This window comes from Exophiala oligosperma (genome assembly GCF_000835515.1).
Source record: "Exophiala oligosperma strain CBS 72588 unplaced genomic scaffold supercont1.1, whole genome shotgun sequence".
NCBI lineage: Eukaryota > Fungi > Ascomycota > Eurotiomycetes > Chaetothyriales > Herpotrichiellaceae > Exophiala > Exophiala oligosperma.
Window position 1 is genome coordinate 1,502,136 of NW_015622818.1, and position 14,536 is coordinate 1,516,671.

The window sequence follows — 14,536 nt, forward strand, 5'->3', positions numbered from 1 at the left end:
GCGGAGCGGAATCTGGATCTTGGACTCGTGGTACTTCCCTTCCATCGGAGGGCTTCATGGGTACAGCAATTCAAAATACCGTGTGGTCTGTATCTCTAGCTATTTTAACCCTGACCTTTCAACACCCCTTAAATAAAGCCCGTGTCTCTTGGAAACCACGCCACCTGTATCCGGCAAATCACCACCTGCAACCGTAAATGCCGAACACGGACTCTCTTCCGCCATTTTTCCTCTCCCCGGCCTAGGGCCGTAGCACTTGAGCCTCCAACATTCCAATCAATTCTTTCGCGATCAGCCTAGTGACTAACCCTGTCAGGTTCTGTCCTATCATGCCGCCGCAGGGGATGAGGCTTAGCGCCATTCCCGCTGATAATCCCCAATCTGTCCTTCAAAGCACCCGTATCTTTCATCAAATTGCCTTTGGATTGGCGATAGACTACTCACTATCTGGGGATGGTTCTTTATTTTCAAGCCAATGTGATCTAAGGCAATTCCCTACTATCCTCCTAGCCTCTTGACCGCTGGCCACCGTCGCCATGTCCCTGTACTGTAGAAGACCCTTGGGGCCTGTGTGTCTAGATCTTCTCGAGATGATCTTAGGTTGGTTTCTCTTCTTCGTTTTTTGACATTTCACTTTATTGCGCAAGAAAGGACCATTTCTTGGGTGCCTCTCTCTCTCTCTCTCTCTCTCATTCACTGCCTGACTCTAGCTCCTCCTAAACGGAGTATTTGATCTTGCCACCTCGATCTATTCAAAAAGATGGTGTGACACAATCGCCTTCCCCCGCCCTAGCGGTACTACTACTCCGAAACTTCGAATCCCTGGCATTGAATCTGGACGGCGTTTTAGAGTCACGAGCAAACTGAAAGGCTGCCATCATGGCCGGTTCTCGACTTTACTCTGACGCAAAATATTCACGTCGTCGCTGGATTGTCGGCATTCTAACCTTCTTGACATTCGCGGTGCTGGTAACATCCTTTACTCACTACCGCCGGAATTACTATGGCGAAATGAGTTTTCCGACATCCCACGTCGATCCTGAATTCACCAAGGATCTTCGTATCAAAGAGTTCATCAAGCCAGAAGGCGTCAAAATCATTGGGCTAGTATTTTTCGGCAGAAAGAACAGAGTAGAGATTTTGCGATGCTTTTTAGAGGTGAGCTGTGCTGGATCCCCGGGCTAATCTACATATCCCAACTAATTCTCTCAGCGCAATTTGGTCGATAATGGCGGCTGGCTTGATGAGATACATTGGGTCAAGAACACCGATAAGCCAGACGACCTGGCATATTTGGATGAGATCCTTGCTTCCTCTCCCCGGTACAAGAAGATTGAGCTGGAAGGAGTTGGCTTCATCGGCTACGGATATGCATGGTCCCATCTCGAACCAGGCCACCTGTATATCAAAATCGATGACGATGTCGTCTGGTTTGCCGACGACGCGATCCCACGCATCGCGAGCATGAAGAGCGAGCACCCCGAATATCTCCTCGTCAGCGCAAATGTTATCAACTCACCCTTGATGGGCTGGGTGCATTATCATATGGGCGCCATGCACCCTTACCTTCCCGAATTCGACGTCTACGATCCTCCACTGCTGGATGCTGTAACATCACATGATCGGAAATCGTGGCATTACTCCGAGTACCCCTACTGGAACGGCCCGGATGACTATTTCTTTGACATCCATCAGGACCCGCCGTACAGTGGGCATCGATGGCTACGATTGCAGAATGACTCGACAATTCACCGCACCCCAGTCAGTGAGATCGAGTACAAAACGTGGGGAACGGGTCTGAAATCATGGGCGATTGCGGCTCAGGAACATTATTCGTTCCTGGAAAACCTTGCCAACGGCCAGCTAGACCGATACAAGATGGGCAAGGCCTGGTTGACTGACTATAAACGGCTCAGCATCAATTTCATCGCGCTGTGGGCGGATGATGTTCTCAACAACCTGCCAATGGACACCGTGGACGAGGAGTGGTTGACCATCAATTTGCCTAAAAAGCTGGGCCGTAGTGTTGCTGTCGAGACTGACGCGCTGGCAGTTCATTTCACCTTTGGCACCCAAGGCAAGGTTGGGCAGACGGATTTGTTACCTCGCTACCACGATTACGCTCTTGAGAATGCCTGTGCCAGACGAGTATGAGCACTGGGAAAACAGAGCATTGCCACGCCAGTCGACTCGGAGGCCGTGAGGCCGCAGGGCTCAACGAGGTTTACCCACTGTGTCGATTGGCAGTAATGCTCGTTCAAAACGAGCATAAAATATCTATCAACAATGCATGAACGGTCAAGGAAAGATTTATTGACGCACGGAGCGTTCTGTGGAATGTACGACTAGACGACGATTCTGGCATCTTTGTATCTATTCAATTGAATTAGCACGGAGTTTAGTTGAAAGGGCCTGGCGGCTGAATTCTTCAATCAAACTTCAGGCTGTTGGGGTGGAAAATGATCATAACTTCATTCGCCATCAGGGGTTGATCGAACCATGTGACTGACTATATATAAGTAGCTGACCTCGTTTTTCTCTTGGTAGGGCCATCGCTGAATTTGTCACCATTGTCTGTTCCCACTTTATCAAGCCGGTGAAGCATCCCACAATTCTTCTGCATTGTCTCTAAAGAGCTTCTCTACGAGTTCAGGGTCATTACCACACCACTCAAAACACCTCTCGATGAATGGTACGGAGTCAACGCCATCGAACCTCGTATGTGGCCAATCGGTCGCGTATACGACACGATCTTTGGCTTCTTTGATCAGCTCCTGCCCAATCGGGTCCATGTCTCGCATGTCAGGATCTTTCGACAGCCTGTAGGGTGCCGACAGCTTAACCCAAGTCCGCTTCTGCAGGAGCGTGACAAGCGACTCAAATCCAGGCATCTTGTAGGGGAGAATAGCTTGCGTAGGATGGTAGGGATCTGGCATGGTTGGCCAGCCGAAATGATCTATACACACCTTCAACCCTAGATCAGGCACAATATTCTCCAGAGGCGTTGCGAGCTTGAGCGGAATGTAAAGTTGCAACACCCAGTCCAAAGGCTTGAGGATCCTGGCATATGCATGCAATTCGCTTCGGAGTTCTGACTCGGTGACTTCTCTTCCTACGGACACCAGATTGACACGTGCTCCCCTCACACCGAGCTTATGCCAGTGTCGCAAGGTGGCCTCGTCAATGGTATGCGGATCGAGCCCGACGATTGCTCGGCCATGTCGAGGGGTCAATTCTTTTAACGCATCGAGCATACATGAGTTGTCATTTCCGTATATGGATGGCTGGACAAGGACCATATTGTGTATGCCAAATTGAGAGTAGAAGGTCTTTGCATCTTCTAAGGTATGAGCGTGAGGCTTGTATTTGGCATCGGCAGCCAATTTGTAGCGTACTGGGTCAACGACATGCATATGACTGTCCCATGTTCCCTTCGGTAAAGGTTGTGAGAGTCGTGCCGGGACCTTATGCTGCTGTTGAGAATAACATCTGGAGAAGATGCTTGTGGAGCCAAACCCTGTAGGGCGAAAGACCTTGGGCGATTTTGCAAGCGACATGTCAAAGTTCAAACCATGGGTATTCCATGAGTGCCCTGTTCAGATGTGGTTGATAGATGATTAATAAGTTAAACAGGTACACGTTATTCCATATGTAAGGCTCACGAGGCTGAAGTTGCAGAGAGTGACGAGGCTCCAGGGTTTCGGGCTAAAAGCAGCGACAGGCGCAAGGGGCAAAGCAGAGACACCCGCGACGTTGCAGATCCAACCCCCATGTCTCTCAACCATCTCGCCATTCTGCAAACTCCCAATTGAACCTGGAGTTTCCAGTCTGTACATTCTTTCCCACTATCTAATCTTTTGCTCTTTATCGCAACAGGCTCTCATCTGATTCTCACGATCCCTTTTTACCTTCACGTTCCGCCTGCACCGGGTGTTCTCTACCTGGGTTCTTCGAAAGTCAAAAGTCTTAAGTCCACCTTGCTCTACCGACCCTTGAACGGGCCATCGCTGGCCAACTCACAATATGAGGCCGGCATTGCTGGCATGGGCGCTAGCCGCCGTATTCACAACATCTTTCGCGGCGCCGCCGGGTTCGCCGAAAGGAAATGTGTTATCGGACGATGCAGTCTCCGGGGAGACTCCTGCCGAGGGAGGAGAAGCGATCGATTACACAGTTTTCAATGGAATCAAGGTACCCCCAATGGCGGAGATAGAGGGCGGCAAGTTCGAAGAGACGGTAAAAGATGGCTACTGGTATGCGTCTATACGGAGAACAAACGAGGATCGTTGACTAACACATCATCGCAGGTGGGTTAAACACTACTCACCCTATTGCGGGCATTGTAAAGCCATCGCACCACATTGGCAGACACTTTACGAATTCTATGCGACATCCGACCCTCTTGACGGACTGACAAAGTCTGGTCAGCCAGATCTCTCCTCTCCAAACAGCTTTCACGGATACTACAATTTCCATTTCGCTTCTCTGAACTGTATAGCGTACGGCGACGTCTGCGAAAAGCACGGGGTGCGCGCATGGCCGACGTTTCTCCTCTACAAAGACGGCGAGCTTGTTGAGAAATACACTGGGGAAAAATCTATGGAGGCTTTCAGCAGCTATGTCGAAGAGAAACTCGAACAAATCAAACCCGGTTCTAGGCCACGAGAAGGCGTCAAGGTGCCCAAGGCTGGTGCTAAAAGTGTAGACCGTGGAGCTTCGCCTGAGGTACCTGTTGCAAAGGATAAGGACACCGCCGCAGGTGTTGCTGCAGGAGCCAAGCAGAACAAACAGCACCCGGCCGAGACAACTTCTGCGATGTTGGCATCTGAGACTGCGAGACTGGGCCGTCAGAACAGTCTCAAGTCAGGACTCATGGCCAACCCCAAAGGTGCTTCTGTCGCATTGACCCCAGAGTCGTTCCAGAAACTTGTCACCACGTCTCAGGATCCTTGGTTCATCAAGTTTTACGTTCCCTGGTGTTCTCATTGCCAGCATCTTGCGCCCACCTGGTCCGAACTAGCTCGCGAGATGGAAGGCAAGCTAAACATCGGAGAGGTCAACTGCGAACAGTCTCCTCGCCTTTGCAAGGATGCCAAGGTCAGCGGATACCCTACCATCTACTTCTTCCGAGGTGGAGAACGAGTCGAGTACGAAGGACTGAGAGGCTTGGGCGATCTCCTTTCCTTCGCCAACAAAGCTTTGGATAGTGAGGTCAAGTATGTGGATGCCAACGACTTCAAAGAAATGGAAGAGACCGAAGAAGTGATCTTTGTCTATTTCTTTGACGATGCCACCACTTCTGAAGATTTCGCAGCGCTGGACCGCCTGACTCTGAGCTTGATCGGACATGCCAAAATTGTCAAGACAGACTCAGAGATCTTAGCCAGCCGCTTCAAGATCTCGACATGGCCTAGGTTGCTTGTTTCTCGTGATGGACGGCCGACATACTACAACGCTCTCGCTCCCAAAGACATGAGAGACTTCCGACGTGTCCTGACCTGGATGCAATCGGTGTGGCTGCCTCTAGTGCCCGAATTGAGTCCTGCGAATGCAAGAGAAATCATGGCAGGCCACTACGTTGTTATGGGCGTTCTAAGCCGCGATCGACCAGACGAGTTCTTGCAATCACGACGTGAGCTCAAGAACGCGGCTCTTGAATGGATGGACAAGCAAACCCAGGCTTTCCAGCTAGAACGGCAGGAACTGCGAGACTCGAAGCAGCTCCGTATCGAGGAGGCCGAAGATCGCAATGACCAGCGAGCTTTGAGACAGGCCAAGAGTCGTGTCATCAGTATCACCGAAGAGTCATTCCGTAAACAAGTCAGCTTCGCGTGGGTTGATGGTATTTTCTGGGAGAGATGGCTGCGCTCGACCTATGGCGTCGACGTGTCGAAAGGTGAACGTGTGATTATTAACGATGAAGATGTAAGTTACCTCTCCTCGTCAGAATGTTCAGCTCTGTTCTCTGAACCCAAACTAACGTGCTCCTGACAGAACCGACGATATTGGGATGTCACGGACTCGGGAGCATACATTGTGCCTTCCCGAACTTCGATCCTTGAGACCTTGAACAGAATCATTGCCAATCCACCCAAGCTTACGCCAAAGTCAACAATTGGCACGTTTGAGAATGTTTTCTTTCAAATTCGAAACTTTGGCACTTATCATCCTTACTTTTCTTTTGCCATCCTGATCGTCAGCGTGGTCATGTTGCTTTATGTCTTGAAGAATGGAACCACTATTAAGAGGAACCTCAGCCGGAACAGCAGCGGCTACTTCCATCTCGATGGCAAGGAAGGCTTGCTGGGAGGTTCGAATGGGAAAGCCGATTAAGCCATCGCGGGAGTGGGAGAGTCTTGGGATTTTCTTCACCTTGGCGGTAATGAAACAGAGCAGACGGTTTGTACGACGAAAACCGGTGCACTTCCCAAGGGGAATATCAGGTCTCTCGTCAGATTCACGTTCTGAATGGCTGGAGGCTAGGGGTCTCAACATGAGGCTTTCTTTTGTATATGTACAGTGCATGGCGATGGCGTTTTTCGGCTTGGGGTCTATACAGTGGTGAATCCATTGAATTGAATTGAATTGAATTAAATAAGTATAAAAGATATTGGGTTCTTGAGACATTACCTGAATGTTCAAGTAGTACGAATTGACTTGCCGTTGGCAATCTTTTCATCCTTCACTGTGCCACGTGTTTATGGTGGTTCTTTTTATCATGATTTGTTGTTCCTCGAAACGCCTGAGTAGCTGGTGTCTCAAACGGAGGGGCCTCGTGTTCGATGTGGGAGAGATGCAGAAGCTTTACGAGTGCTATGTGTCAAGAGAGTGGCCCTACTCCTGATAAGTCTGATCTTACAGTGAGCAGGAAGATGTACGGATGAGTTTCGGGCCACGAATGTGAGTATACAAGAGAGCCTATTTCATCTTTTCAACACTACGGGGCGCACGACATGTAACAGAAGGGGGAGGGGAGGCACGGCGAAGAAAAGAAACAATGACTTTGGCAATCAAGCTTCGTCCATGCTGAAAGGACTAGGCGACACCTTGGTTTTTGTGAAATTTCGTTTTTTTTGGTTTTTGGGTCTGGTTACTTTGTGCTCGCAAGGGACGGGGTACGTGGTCATCCTGCAAAAGAGTGTTGCATGTGTGTGTGTGTACGAGTACTTGAGTCGAATCCTCAAGAAACTCTTGCGTACCCACCCACAAACAGCACCGCTCCCCCATGCCCCTCCATTCCTTTTCTTTCCATGTGTCGTCGGCTCGGCTCTCATGGTTCCAGAGTTCCCAAGTCCCAGAGTCGCAAGGTTTGAAAGAAAAAAAAGGATGACACGACAGCACAAATGGTTCCTTTTCCTCTTCTTTTCTGTCATGATAAAATGACCTTTTGTGGCATTCTTGTGACATCAAGATGAAGAGTAGGTGTGACAACCTTCTCCTCATCACGTCTCGCTTCCCAATTCGTAGCCTCGGGGGGTGTCAAAGGTGCTCAGATTCGTGATTGCAACAAAACGACAGAACTCCCTCCACTCCCCAACAACAAACATTATTGCGGTTTTGAGGGTCGGGGGGGAAAAAGCTTATCGACCGGCGCCGAACACTCTACGTCCGCCGCGTTCTTGCTGTTGTTGTTGTTGGGCGACGGGGACGACGTTGACGGCGATCGAGTCGAAACCCATGCTCTTGAGGAGGTCCTTGGTGTCCGAGTCGACGTCCAATTGACCACTCTCGGTGTTTTGGGTGAAGTCCAAGGCCGAGATCTCGGGCACGTATTGATCCTTGCGTTCACGTTCTTCCTCTTGGAGTTTGAACGAGATGCCACGGACCGGACCACGTTGGATACGTTTCATCAAGTGTGTGGTGTAACCCGCGATCTGTTCCGTAATCTATCAGTGTCTTTGTCTTTTTTTCCCCTTCAACCCCAACGACTTCTCCTGGAGTCTTCACGCACCTTGTTACGGAGACGCTTCGATGGGATGATTGCAATTTCATCGCATATCCTCTTGTTGGTCTCGAAGTCGAGAGTGAGCTTGGGGTAGTACCGCTCGATGATGACCTTGGCGGACTTCTTGACCGTCTGAACAAGTAATTAGTTTGTTGTCAAGGAATAAGAACACAAGATGAGTTGAGGTGTACCTTTGTTCGAACGCGACCCATTTTGACGACAAAAGGGACTTTGGCTGGTCTCTTGGTGGTGTTGAGGGAAGGTGAGGGAGATGTGTGTAGGAAGCCAGAGGATTGAACACTACGGCGCACTTTGGACAAATTTTGAGAATGTGGACGTCTTGGCAAATGTGGATGGGGTATCGTCCGTGAGCCAAGAGACCAATTATGTAAGCTGACCTAGTCGAGGTATGCACGGAAGTACTGGCGTCTGACAAAAGAATAATCCTAACACACTGCACAACCAGCCATTGAATACAAAAACATGGTTTCTGTCAGACAAATTCTAGCAAGATACCCTGCGTGCACTCCTTCGGCGTAGAGCACCCCTACTCATAAGGAACATACCTGGAAAGCTTACAGACAAAATGACCATGAGAAGATTTTTTCAATTTCTATACAGAGTACAAAGTTATTCTTACAACCAACCTTTCAGGCAGGTTTATTGGCCAAATTCTGAGTTGCTCGCCGAGTCAACTCGTTCAACTCTTCACTTATATCCTGACTCGGTGCGGGAGTAGATCTCGCTACTGTTGACTGCCTTTTGAAAAGTCTGTCCAAAGGTCTGACTTGCGAAGCCGGAGCCGGCCTTGTCGTATTTGTCCCTGTCCGTCGGCGTTCAGTGGCCTCGACAGGAACGTCATTCTCTAGATGCCAGTCTTTCATGAGCCTGGTATTGATTTCCACCTTTCCACCTTGTGAAACTGCCGCAGAGACAGGCTGGACGACCAACTTAGGACCATCCTTGACTGACTGCCACTGCCAGGGACGATCTCGTAATTCGCTCCAATGAGGCTGTGGAATGACGAAGCCAGCCATGCCGACATTGGGAATAGATCTCTGCTGTCCGAGCTGGATCGTCTTCAACAAGCGGGCTGGTACCGGAGGACGAGTGTCTCTTGGACCAACAATGACATCGTTTTGTGCAAAGGATTCCGACCTGAGATATGACAAGCCGGCAGAAGGATGTGTTCGAGGAGGTCCGGACTCCTTGTATTGATCAGCGGCTATTGTGTCACGTCCGTAATGCCATGGTTCTCTGTTCATGACGGATGTTTTGGGTCCGTCTGCAAGATCGAAGAACTCGACTATCAGCGGCGCGAACTTGCTGGGCTCAGAACGTAGCTGACGAAGATACTCGGCGACGTCCTCTTCTGAAACCGTCACACTCGTGTCATCCGCAGCCCCCGTCTCGCCACTTTCCAGTGCGTCGGCACGACGTTGAGCTATCCGCTGGCTGATCAAGTATCGTTCCACGTGTTTTCGAAATTCTGCCCTCTTCTCTTTTGTGGTCTTGCCTAAGAAAGCTTCAAATTCTGCGCCGTTGAGGCCGGCCAGGTAGGGGCCCAGATATCTCCATCTTCGCCTGGACAAAGCAGCTGGCGATAAGCTGGACTCTGATGCGGTTGATGTTGATGTTGTTGAAGTCGATTCGGAGTTGTCTTTTGAGACCTTCTCGAGTGTCTCTCTGAGATGCTTGGGCAGTTCTGATACACGCTCGGCAGAAGATTTGTCTAACCATGATACTGGGCCACTCTTCCTGTCCAGAGTCAAAGGCACCTCTGCGGTATGATCGATTTCCGGGTCAAATGCACTCGTGCGTTCATAGTGCCTCTTGTCTCTGGTGGCGGGGAGGGTCACCCTCAGATTGAGCTCTTGATATTTTCGTAGAGTAAGGACATGGTCGGCCGCGGATTCGAAATCGGCAACGTGCTCAGGAGTATCAATTCCTCGCAGTATTCTAACGGTGGGTGTGCCGGACTTTGTCGTGGTCGAGACTGGCAGAGCTCGCTTGAGACCCCAATCACCTTTGAACAGGGTCGACCTGGGAGTCTCGAGTGCTGCTCGCAGTGGGTAGGGAGTAGTAGCTGAATCGGACGACACAACGGGTTCGGAGGTAGGTTCGGTAGGCGGTACGGAAAGTGCAGGTGGAAGGGCGAAAAGCTTTGAGTTGCGCAGTAAGCTCGCCGCCGGAGACAGACGAGCAGCTGTCATTGCTGCAATGTCTGGCCCAGCTGTTACTGGCGATCGGAAGGTCTTGTAAATGAATGCGTAGCTTGGGAGCGCAAGCAGAAGATTCAATTGGGAAATATTTGCCAAGGGTGTAAAGTAGTTTAACAGCGGCTCGTACCTCGCCCCAGATCGGGAAATACAGTGATGCCGCCCTTGAGAACTACGTGGAACACACCAATGTCAACCTGGGAAGATTCCGACACGATTAATCGATGTGAATACTGAAAGATCTCGTGGTTGATTCCCAGAATATGGCATTTACAATACCAGTAGCACAAGCTTTGTTGACTCTTGTCCCGCTGCCCTTAGGCCCCGATCACATATACCCAGGTAATTAATTATTCTTCTACCGGCACATCCCATGATTGTGCTGCTTTCATTCAAATGTAGGGGTCCTGCTTTCGAGGACATCATCCGACGAGGCCCAAGATATTGGTTTGCAGCAAATAGACTACAGGCTTGAGTTCGGCGAGCTGGTCAAGCTCGAGAGAGGACAAGGTAGTCGACACTTCCAGCTCTCGCAATATGCGTGAGGCGGCCTTGATATGCACGTTTGCGGCCAGGGCATTGCCCTGCGCGGCTTCGAAAACCCAGCTAATCAACGATGCCACAATGAAACCGACAATCTGAAGCGGGTCGGGGATCTCTATTGAAGAAATCCTTCGCAGCGCCCATTGGTAATGACAGAAGGTCGACCTGGTCAGATTGGTCGACGGAGATCCTACGCCGGCTCCTGCTCCTTTGTTGATGCGAAGTTGCTCATCTGCAAGTGCGGCGGCTACCAGCAGATGTCGGCATGCAGGACAGACTGTCGCCCACAAGGGAACCACAACGGCCCAGACCTCATGGTTCAACCAAGATTTTGTAAGGTTCGGGGCCGTCTCGCTCAGCCAGAAGCGTATGCTGCGTCGTTCTTCGGGCGTATCACCGAGTGCATGAATGATCTGTCGTGCTATTTGCGGTCTGGCAAGAATTCGAGGGTTATACTGGTTGGGCCTGAAACCGTGCTGCTCTTGTAAAGGGATGGTTTTGGGCGCCAGAAGAGACCCTCCGGCACGATCAATTGCTACCGCAACGACTTTTGAGACCGAACCCTCGAAGATCCAAGGTCTTGGACTCTTATACAGACAGTCGCGATCAGCAGTGATGCATCTGTTACACATTGCGCAGGTTAGTTTGTTTCCCAGCGAGACTCAAATCTTCTGGAAAGTCTGTCCCACCTGCTACATATGGGCTTTCCTTCGTCGCATTTTATGCGTCGAAGTCTGCTCAAACTGGTGAGTTTCACAACGTGTGGAATTGGTTTGTTTCGGCCTCACTTGCATGTCGTACACCCACTTCTGACTTTGTGATGATGTTGCTTGAGTCTAACTTTGGTGTTCTCGACCATTGCTGCTGAAACTCACCAGGGGAAGTCGACTATCTGACTTCACCTTGATGCACTTATAGATATGCACGTTTGGTATGTCCCGTTGGTTTATCTGATAGTGTAAAATGACAAAATCCGACGCATTTCGGGAAAAGGTGGAAGCTTCTGAAGAACACACGCGCCAACAAGTATTGGAAAGGTCTTTTTATGATAAGTTTAAGGCGTCCAGGAGCCTATATTAGTAGCTGAGGGCGATCAGGCGCCCCAAATCGACTCGCCAAAACTCGCCCCCCTCCCCCAAGCCAATGGGTATTGTCGACGCTTCCCCAGATTGAAGCTTATTAAAGCTTATTAGGCGAATATGCGGTGTTGTGCAGGGGTTGGAGAGAGATCTTCTACGACTACTCAGTGCTGGGCAAGTGCCAATTACTGTATAAACTAGTTACCTCCGTCGTAATAGGGAACAGTTGGTCTTTATCATTGAATTAGGTAATCCTCGCAGATATGGTACTCTCTTCGAGAAGGTGGTGCCGCTCTTCCTCACCCCAGGGTTTTTGGGTTGCTGCGAATACTATGGCTCTCATCGCTTGGACTGTGCGCGCTGAGACCGCAGCTCTGACTCCGGCCTCTTGGACCATTTGATTAGGATGTAGAGTTGCGCTGAAGTAGCGTTACATGATTACTATGCTGTCATGGTATCAAGTTTCTCGATCTTGTTACATTTAAGGAGCTTATTAGCGTCTTTGGCCTGTTTCTAAAAGCTGTCACCATTTGTCCTTGGGTAGAGAAATTGAAAGGGTTATCTACTTGGATATGGACCAGGCAAAAGACAACCTGCTTCAACGTTGCCCTGATCAAATGTTGCCATGCTTGCCACCCCATCAATTCCTATAGATCTTGTCACCATCACCCTCTTTCTTGTGCAACGCATCCTTCAGTGCTCGAACCGTGTCAACCTGGTATTTTTTGCCCGCCTCGAGAACGGCATCATGCATCATGAACGGGTGCGGCACCCTGGGGTACATGATATGCTCCACTGGCACACCCGCTTCACGCAACTTTTCGACATATGCTTGTCCCTCCTCCCTGAGCGGATCGAGCTCTGCCGTGACTACAAGTGCCTGGGCTAGGCCGCGGAAAGACGGCGCTTTGATCGGATTGATTTTCCATTCCTGATTGAAAGCATATCTGGGGTTAGCTACACTCTACATGACAAGAACAGGGGGAGGCCGTGGCACCTTTTCCCAGCCTTTCGGCCTTGGAATACCTAAATAATGATTGTATGCAAAACATACGCGCTCCACGGGTAGAGCAGGTGTGTTGACCAGTTCTGCAAAAGACTTGTAAGGGCAAGTCGGGTTAACGTCACCATTGGGAAGTAAGGCTGTCATGTCGACACCAGGCACGACAAGCAGCTGGAAAGCGAGCGGAACACCTTCATCTCGGGCCAAGTGAGCCAGTACAGCGGAAAGGTGACCCCCAGCAGACACGCCACCTATCGCAGTCCGGTTGGTGTCCAGATGAAACTCGTCCACCTTTTCCTTTTGTATCTAAGACATGTCGTTTGTCAATCTTCCTGGATCCCAGCCTCGAATCTGATTTCAAGCATGTCTCGGGTCTGGAACGATACCGCCAATGGTGCGGAAATAAACTCACCCATTTCAGCGCTGCAAAACAGTCCTCCAATGGAATAGGGTAACGATAGTCAGGCGAGAGGCGGTATTCGACGTCGAAAGCCACACACCCTACTTCCCTGCAGACCCGTCGACAGAACGGATCATCCATTTCCAAGTCGCCAAACGTGAAACCGCCTCCATGGTAATTGATATAAAGTGGCCGGCGTGGAGTCGTTGCATCATCTGCCGGACCTGGTTCGAAGATACGGATAGAGATCTCACCGCCGTTTACAGGACACTTCTGTTCGCTGATCCTGAATACCTCACCACCGTCTGCACGACCCCATTGGATGACGTACTGTAGTGGGTTGGCGCGAAAGGTCTCGATCGGTATTTGGTGCGTATGGAGTCTACCGGCGTTGTACTTGTTGTAGTATTCGACATACACCGGGTCTAGACGGTCTGTCAAGTCGTCTGGAATGGCGTTGAGGAGAGGCTGGGTAATGAGTTGAAGAGCTTGTTTGGACATTGTGGTCGAGATGAATCAGACTGCAACCATAGCCTTGCACGAAGTTCACATCGAGTCGCAGAGCAATTGAATCTTGACGAGGCACTGGGCTTTTATCTGAGAGCACTACCTACCTACGCATGATTCGATGATGGCAAGCGTACTGAGCCAGGCCATCGACGCCGAAGGGCAGGGCCGGGAGACGTGGACCCGCGGCTTATCCGAGGAAGCAACGCCGGGTTTTCCTTGTCTTCCCAAGAATGGCACGAAGCATATTGATAAGGTGTGTTGCCGTGCCGCTCCTCCTAGGGCCAGCAAATGCTGAGTGACGAGGGTGGTTGAGTCAGATCGATAATGGGTAGTCTTGAGGTACTGTAAAGAGAGAAGTGAGGTTTTTAGGCATGCCTAGAACTGTGTTAAGGGACCAGACCTGCGCTGCTTTAGCACTTACAATCCTGGCGCATCATTTACCCCGATTAAGTACTGCTATCTGCACTCTTTCCTTCATCTCCATCTAGATACATACCAATCCATCACTCCCATGAGCATGGAGCCTGTTACCATCATCGCCGATAGCGAGATCTTGCTTACTTGTTCTAAACATGAGCATCTGTGCAGCTAAATCCTTTCCTCTCATGGTTTGTCCCCGTTCGTGGAATGCTCTCCACCAGGACAGCCCTGGCGATTCCTTCTAACAAGTCCGGCGTATCCCTCTATAAGTCTACAAGACCTTCCTGTCGCTGTTTGCGTGGCCCGGTCCAGGTGATCAGGTCCCATGCACGAGAGTATGGCGAGCTTCACGGGTTTGCGAACACCGCAGGCATGCACTCCGTGGTACCCATCCCTTCCTGTGCATGGTGTTTTCAA

The 14,536-nt window shown here is 50.4% G+C and overlaps 7 protein-coding genes across 7 annotated transcripts; 2 read left to right on the forward strand and 5 right to left on the reverse strand.

Moving 5' to 3' along the window:
• The first annotated feature begins 146 nt into the window (after positions 1-146).
• Positions 147-2,483, forward strand: PV06_00517 (uncharacterized protein). The gene is made up of 2 exons (XM_016401024.1): positions 147-1,158; positions 1,213-2,483. Exons 1-2 carry the CDS (start codon positions 880-882, stop codon positions 2,152-2,154), a joined length of 1,221 nt encoding a protein of 406 aa, XP_016268077.1. The 5' UTR covers positions 147-879; the 3' UTR covers positions 2,155-2,483.
• PV06_00518 (uncharacterized protein) lies at positions 2,455-3,623 on the reverse strand. Its single transcript, XM_016401025.1, has one exon. It carries the CDS (start codon positions 3,555-3,557, stop codon positions 2,589-2,591), a length of 969 nt encoding a protein of 322 aa, XP_016268078.1. The 5' UTR covers positions 3,558-3,623; the 3' UTR covers positions 2,455-2,588.
• A 159-nt stretch (positions 3,624-3,782) lies between these two features.
• Positions 3,783-6,632, forward strand: PV06_00519 (protein disulfide-isomerase domain). Its single transcript, XM_016401026.1, has 3 exons — positions 3,783-4,253; positions 4,308-5,925; positions 5,995-6,632. The coding sequence occupies exons 1-3, from the start codon at positions 4,024-4,026 to the stop codon at positions 6,331-6,333; spliced, it is 2,187 nt and encodes a 728-aa protein (XP_016268079.1). The 5' UTR covers positions 3,783-4,023; the 3' UTR covers positions 6,334-6,632.
• A 406-nt stretch (positions 6,633-7,038) lies between these two features.
• Positions 7,039-8,221, reverse strand: PV06_00520 (40S ribosomal protein S17). Its single transcript, XM_016401027.1, has 3 exons — positions 8,137-8,221; positions 7,952-8,077; positions 7,039-7,874 (listed from the first exon to the last, which is right to left on the reverse strand). Exons 1-3 carry the CDS (start codon positions 8,155-8,157, stop codon positions 7,581-7,583), a joined length of 441 nt encoding a protein of 146 aa, XP_016268080.1. The 5' UTR covers positions 8,158-8,221; the 3' UTR covers positions 7,039-7,580.
• A 311-nt stretch (positions 8,222-8,532) lies between these two features.
• PV06_00521 (uncharacterized protein) lies at positions 8,533-10,216 on the reverse strand. Its single transcript, XM_016401028.1, has one exon. The coding sequence runs from the start codon at positions 10,156-10,158 to the stop codon at positions 8,596-8,598; it is 1,563 nt and encodes a 520-aa protein (XP_016268081.1). The 5' UTR covers positions 10,159-10,216; the 3' UTR covers positions 8,533-8,595.
• A 370-nt stretch (positions 10,217-10,586) lies between these two features.
• Positions 10,587-11,339, reverse strand: PV06_00522 (uncharacterized protein; the record flags this gene model as incomplete). The annotated part of the gene is made up of 1 exon (XM_016401029.1): positions 10,587-11,339. The coding sequence occupies one exon, from the start codon at positions 11,337-11,339 to the stop codon at positions 10,587-10,589; it is 753 nt and encodes a 250-aa protein (XP_016268082.1).
• A 1,087-nt stretch (positions 11,340-12,426) lies between these two features.
• PV06_00523 (uncharacterized protein) lies at positions 12,427-13,884 on the reverse strand (the record flags this gene model as incomplete). The annotated part of the gene is made up of 3 exons (XM_016401030.1): positions 13,202-13,884; positions 12,784-13,095; positions 12,427-12,717 (listed from the first exon to the last, which is right to left on the reverse strand). The coding sequence occupies exons 1-3, from the start codon at positions 13,688-13,690 to the stop codon at positions 12,427-12,429; spliced, it is 1,092 nt and encodes a 363-aa protein (XP_016268083.1). The 5' UTR covers positions 13,691-13,884.
• Positions 13,885-14,536: the final 652 nt, after the last annotated feature.